The sequence below is a fragment of the Bison bison genome, unplaced genomic scaffold, assembly GCF_000754665.1.
Source record: "Bison bison bison isolate TAMUID 2011002044 unplaced genomic scaffold, Bison_UMD1.0 scf7180017864185, whole genome shotgun sequence".
NCBI lineage: Eukaryota > Metazoa > Chordata > Mammalia > Artiodactyla > Bovidae > Bison > Bison bison.
Window position 1 is genome coordinate 1,040,395 of NW_011494757.1, and position 5,272 is coordinate 1,045,666.

The 5,272-nt window shown below is 52.1% G+C and overlaps 1 protein-coding gene across 1 annotated transcript in view; it reads left to right on the forward strand.

Moving 5' to 3' along the window:
- The window catches only part of ACAD8 (acyl-CoA dehydrogenase family, member 8), an 11,339-nt gene extending 6,439 nt beyond the window's left edge, over positions 1–4,900 (forward strand). The window contains exons 6-10 of the mRNA XM_010843725.1: positions 266–401; positions 483–580; positions 2,839–2,991; positions 3,160–3,262; positions 4,426–4,900. Of these exons, the coding sequence (XP_010842027.1) occupies positions 266–401; positions 483–580; positions 2,839–2,991; positions 3,160–3,262; positions 4,426–4,478 (543 nt within the window). The 3' untranslated portion in view covers positions 4,479–4,900. The remainder of the gene's footprint in view (positions 1–265; positions 402–482; positions 581–2,838; positions 2,992–3,159; positions 3,263–4,425) is intronic.
- The last annotated feature ends 372 nt before the right edge of the window (positions 4,901–5,272 follow it).

A 5,272-nucleotide genomic window follows, 5' to 3' on the forward strand; every position in this document is an offset into this window, starting at 1 on the left:
CCGCTCTGGAGCCCGTCCCGCACCAGGTTGGTGTGGTGAGCAGATGCTTGGAAGTAGGTGTCCTCGGTATGTTTAAACGTTGTGCTGAAAGGGAAGTCTGTCAGAGCTGACATACTGAAGTGTGACCTTCCTGTTTCTCCTCAGCCGAGTTCTCGGGAGCCTGAGTCCCGGGACGGTAGAGCACCCATCTCGGGCCCAGGTGGACAGCAGACATCGCGCTGTGTGGTGACTGCCGGGCCGCCACACAGCCCCTGATTTTTGCCAGGTGGGGTGGAACTCACAGCCGACCCGAGCAGTGATCTTTGAAGACTGTGCCGTCCCGGTGGCCAACAGGATCGGGGACGAGGGCCAGGGCTTCCTCATCGCCATGAAGGGCCTGAATGGCGGGAGGATCAATGTTGGTGAGGACCGCGGGGGTTGGGGGCGGGGGGCGGGCGCGACGGCCCCCAACTCACTGGCCGCCTTGATCCCCTCCCTCCCAGCCTCCTGCTCCCTGGGCGCCGCTCACGCCTCGATCGTCCTCGCTCGAGACTACCTCAAGGTCCGGAAGCAGTTTGGAGAGCCTCTGGCCAATAGCCAGGTAACTCCCCGCGTGTCCCTTCCTTTGCTCTTGTCTCCAAAATGTCTTCTGGAGCAGTGGGGCCCTGCTGTCTCTATTGGTTCTGCCCTCACTGCAGCCAGAACTTGTGCCTTTTTTCTGTCCCGTTTATAATAGTTTTTGTTTATAGTCGCAGGAAGATTCGTGATGGATTACATGGCAAAAGAAACATGATGTTTTAGGAGCATGTGCTATTTGGTTTATGAAATAGATACATGTAAACACTAATAAAACGTTTTCAAAGATACCTCTGAAAATGCAAAAAGTACTTATTTCAGGGGAGTGGGATTGGAGTGATTGCTTGTTTGTGACCCAGTTTTTCATTCTTTTTTCTTTATTGAGGTAACACTGGTTTTCAACATCATTAAAGTTTCCTGCATACATTATAACTGGGCTTCTTGCCCACCATAGCGAGCTCACCACCAGAAGTCTGATCCCATGCATCACGTTCAGCTGACCCCCTTTGCACATTTCGTCCTGCCCTCTTCCTCTCGTGACCCCCAGTCTGTTCTCTGTACCTGTGAGGTTGTTGGGTGTTTTCATTTACTGTGTGTTTTTTAGATTCTTCGTGTGAGTGAAGTCATGTGGTATTTGTCTTTTTCTGTCTGACTTCATTTAACGCGACACTCTAGGTCCATCCATGTTTCACAAATCGAAGAACTCCTTTCTTTTTATGGCTAAGTAGTAGTCCCTCGTATACATACATTCCATCTTCTTTGTCCTTTCTCTTGTTGGACACTTAGGTTGCTTCCACGTCTTAGCTGTTGCAAATAATGCTGCAGTGAACTTAAGGACGCATGTATCTTTTTGAATTCGTGTTTTCATATTTTTTGGAAAAATACCATAAGTGGAATAGCTGGATCGTGGGATAGTTCTGTTCAGCTCTTAGCTTGTTGGGGTCCCTTTGTAGGTTATGGTCTTTTTTCTGACTGACTTTAAGAATCTTTGTCTTTGACGTTGGACAGGTTTAATATATGTCTGGGAGACGGTCTGTTTGCCTTGCGGTCGTCTGTTAGCCTGCTGGACATGTATATCCAGTTCCTTCCCCAGACATGGGACGTTCTCAGATCTTCTGTAAACGAGCTCTGTACCCCCATCCGCTGTCTTCTCCTTCTGGGATGCTTACCATCCTTACACTGCTCTTTCTGATGGAGTGGGACAGCTCTGGTAGGGTTGATTGTGTTTTAATCTTAGCTTTCCTCTTCCACCCGAATCATTTCCAGGTTTCTGTCTTCAGGCTCTCTAATTATATGGTCTGCTATATTTCCATAGCTTTCTAATGCATTCTCCATCACGTTTATTGAGTTCTTCAGCTCCAGGATTTTGGTTTGATTCTTTCTTGAAATGTCAGTGTTCTTGGCAAAATAGTCCTTCTGTGCATTACTTTTATTCCTGAGTTATCTCGTAGCTCGTTGAATTTCCTCATGATGGCTCTTTTGAATTCTCCACCAGTTAGAGCCAGTATCCATGACTGGTTTGTTTCTGGAGAATTATCATTTTTTTGTGATATCCTGTGTTACTGGTGAGTTACTCCTCTTCAGCTGGCTCGTTAGAAGCAGCCAGTCTGTTCTTAGGTAGAGCTTTTTTCTGCCTGATCCTAACAGCCCTGCAGGCTGGAAGCCGGAGGCTTTTCTTCTGGTTTCCAGTGGATGGTTCAGCAGCCCAGGCTGTGATTCCTCTTGCCTGTGTGGCCTCTCCCTGGAGTGTTGCCCGGGCTCCCTGCTGCTCCCTGCACCCAGGCTTCTGGCTGTGGCTGGTATCCCACTGGAGGCACCTGGATAGTGGGTGCCTCCGCCTTGTCCAGGGTCACCTGCGGTAGGGGAGTAGGGGTGGAGCTGGGGTCTCGAGTGCCTCGCCTGTCTTGACTTGTTGGGTCCTGGGCGCTGCTGTGGGCTCAAGGTCTGGGGTCTCAGGTCCTCGGGTCCTGTTCCTCCAGGTCCCAGCCCACCACCATGAGGTGCAGAGGTGTGGGCCACCAGGGCACCTTGGTGTGCTGCGCAGAGGCACCTGTGTGGAGCTATGGGCGTTTTACTGGCTATAGGTTGAAGGGGTAGACAGGGGGCATCTCCTTGAGGAGGTGGTGACTGCAGTGCGGCAGTGGAGAGGACTTGGAGCTTACCAGGCACATTCTGGGTGGGGCCCGGGGGCCTGTGGCTGAGGCTTTTCCTTGGAGGGGACTCTCAGGGCCCCGGGCAGTGCTGAGCCATCTGTGTGTGTGGTTCTCTCCCCTCTCGCTGCAGTACCTGCAGTTTCAGCTGGCCGAGATGGCGGCCAGGCTGGTGGCCTCACGGCTGATGATCCGCACTGCGGCCACAGCTCTGCAGGAGGAGCGAGAGGATGCAATAGTCCTGTGCTCCATGGCCAAACTCTTCGCTACGGACGAATGCTTTGCGGTGAGTGCTGGTGCTCTAGCTCTCCTGGATGCCCAGGTGTGGTGGGCCTTCTGTTCACTCCTGGGGTGCTCCTTGAGGCACCAGTTACTCAGGAGAGGCCCATGTGGGTGCTCATGGGGAGGAGCGCCTTCCCGGGACCTGAGGGTCCTCACCCCCATCTCCCTGCAGATCTGCAACCAGGCCCTACAAATGCACGGTGGCTATGGCTACCTGAAAGACTACGCTGTCCAGCAGTACGTGCGGGACTCCCGGGTCCATCAGATCCTTGAAGGTAAACGTGCCCAAGATGCTTTCCTCCCTGGCGGAGCGTTCAGCCCGGCATCTGTCCCTGTGCCGCCTGGGCCCCGCTTGCCTTCCTCCTCCCTCCTGGCCCCTTTGGAGGGGAGGGCACTGGCCTGGGGATCAGGAAGTTCTGCTCTGTCCCCTCTGAGGTCACCCTCCCCCTGCTCTTGGCCTATGTCAGTTTTATTTTTTATTTATTATTTTTGATTGTGCTGGGTCTTTGTTGCTGCATAACTTTTCTCTAGTTGCAGCAAGCAGGGGCTACTCTTCTTCGCCATGCTCCGGCTTCTCATGGCAGTGGCTTCTCTTATTGCAGAGCACAGGTTTCAGTCGTTGGAGCACATGGGCTAAGAGGCTGTGGCTCCCAGGTTCTAGAGTGCAGACTCGGCGGCTGTGTCTCCAGGTTCTAGGGCCCAGGCTCAGTGGCATGGCTCCCAGGTTCTACAGCGCCGACTCAGCTGCTGTGGCTCCTGAGTTCTAAGGCGCAGGATCAGTGGCATGGCTCCCGGGTTCCAGGGCACGGGATCAGTGGCTGTGGCTCCTGGGTTCTAGGGCGCAGGATCAGTGGCTGTGGCTCCTGGGTTCTAGGGTGCAGACTCAGCGGCCATGGCTCCCGGGTTCCAGTGCACAGGCTTGGCAGCTGTGACTCCCGGGTTCTAGAGCATTTTTTGCATCAGAAAGAATGTAAAAATGAAGCAAGCAACTCCTCTCCTCCCCCAGCAACTGATTCCACCCCCTTTCAGGGAAAATGTTTTTGTTCTTTTAAAATTCAGTTTTCTGATTACCAACGATGTTGGTGTATTTATTGTTGAAAAATTACAAAACACAAGGGAAGTTTAAAAAGATCACTCAGGTTTTGACATCTGAGTTAATATTTTGGGTTCCTTTTATATTTTAGACCGGAAGTACTCTTTCTGGACCTTTTCTGTGCTTGTAGATACACTTTTAAAGAATAGAATTATACTACGTGTATATTCTGCTGTTTTATTCTGTTTTTACCTAATAAAAGCATTTTTGCCATCAGGAGAGGTTTTTTACAACTCAGTTTTTCCTTCTTCCTGACATCTGTCGAGATGAAAAGCACTGCTGTTTACAGTCCTGGTCAGACTGGTCCCTGACCCTGAGGCCCAGCCCGCCCTCTCCCTCTCGCAGGCAGCAACGAAGTGATGCGGATGCTGATCTCGAGGAGCCTGCTGCAGGAGTAGCCCGCCCCGGGCTCCGACAGCAGGTCGGTGGTGGGCGCTGGGCGCCCCCGTGGAGGCACGGTGACTGTCAGGAAGCATTGAACAGGAGGCTTCCTGTGTGCTGCTCTGGATCTGTCATGAATCCTCTGTCCCTTATTAATTCCTGAATATTCAGGAATTAAGTGGAACAGCAAACTGCTCCCTGGGACTGAGGAATGTATGCATTTCCTTCTAGCTTTTCCATATGGTGATAAGTAACTATTTATGACCCTCTTCCTTTTTATGAAAAGTGATTATTTACAATCCTCTCTCTTTCATATGGGTGACCTCATGTTTCCTTGATAACGTAAATTTTGATTTTATCTCGGCTGAAAATAGCTACCTTGTAAGACAGTATAAATAAATACACACAATGTTGAATAAAACACCTTTGCTGCATCAGAGCTTTGGCCCCTGTGTCTTTCTTTCTCCCTCTCTCTCTCCGTTTCTCTCTTTTACTTTCTTATCGTCTACTCCAGACTACCAGGTTCCGGTCCATTAAAGGACCTCAACAGGTGACGAGTGAGTCGGGCTGCTGGAGGGGCCGACATCTCCACGGCGGCTTCACGGCGTCAGCTGGAGGATGGCAGGGCCGCAGGACTGGAGCTGCCGAGAGGACATGCTGCCTCGTCTTCCTGGCGCTCGGTGGCGGGGAGCTTCTCACCCGGCCCACAGAGTCCTGGTGGTGGCCTGAATCCGTCCCCAGGGCCCTGGACGCCCCGAGGAGGGCTTCCCAACCGCAGCACAGGTGTGGGGAAGGAGCGGGGCCGAGATGG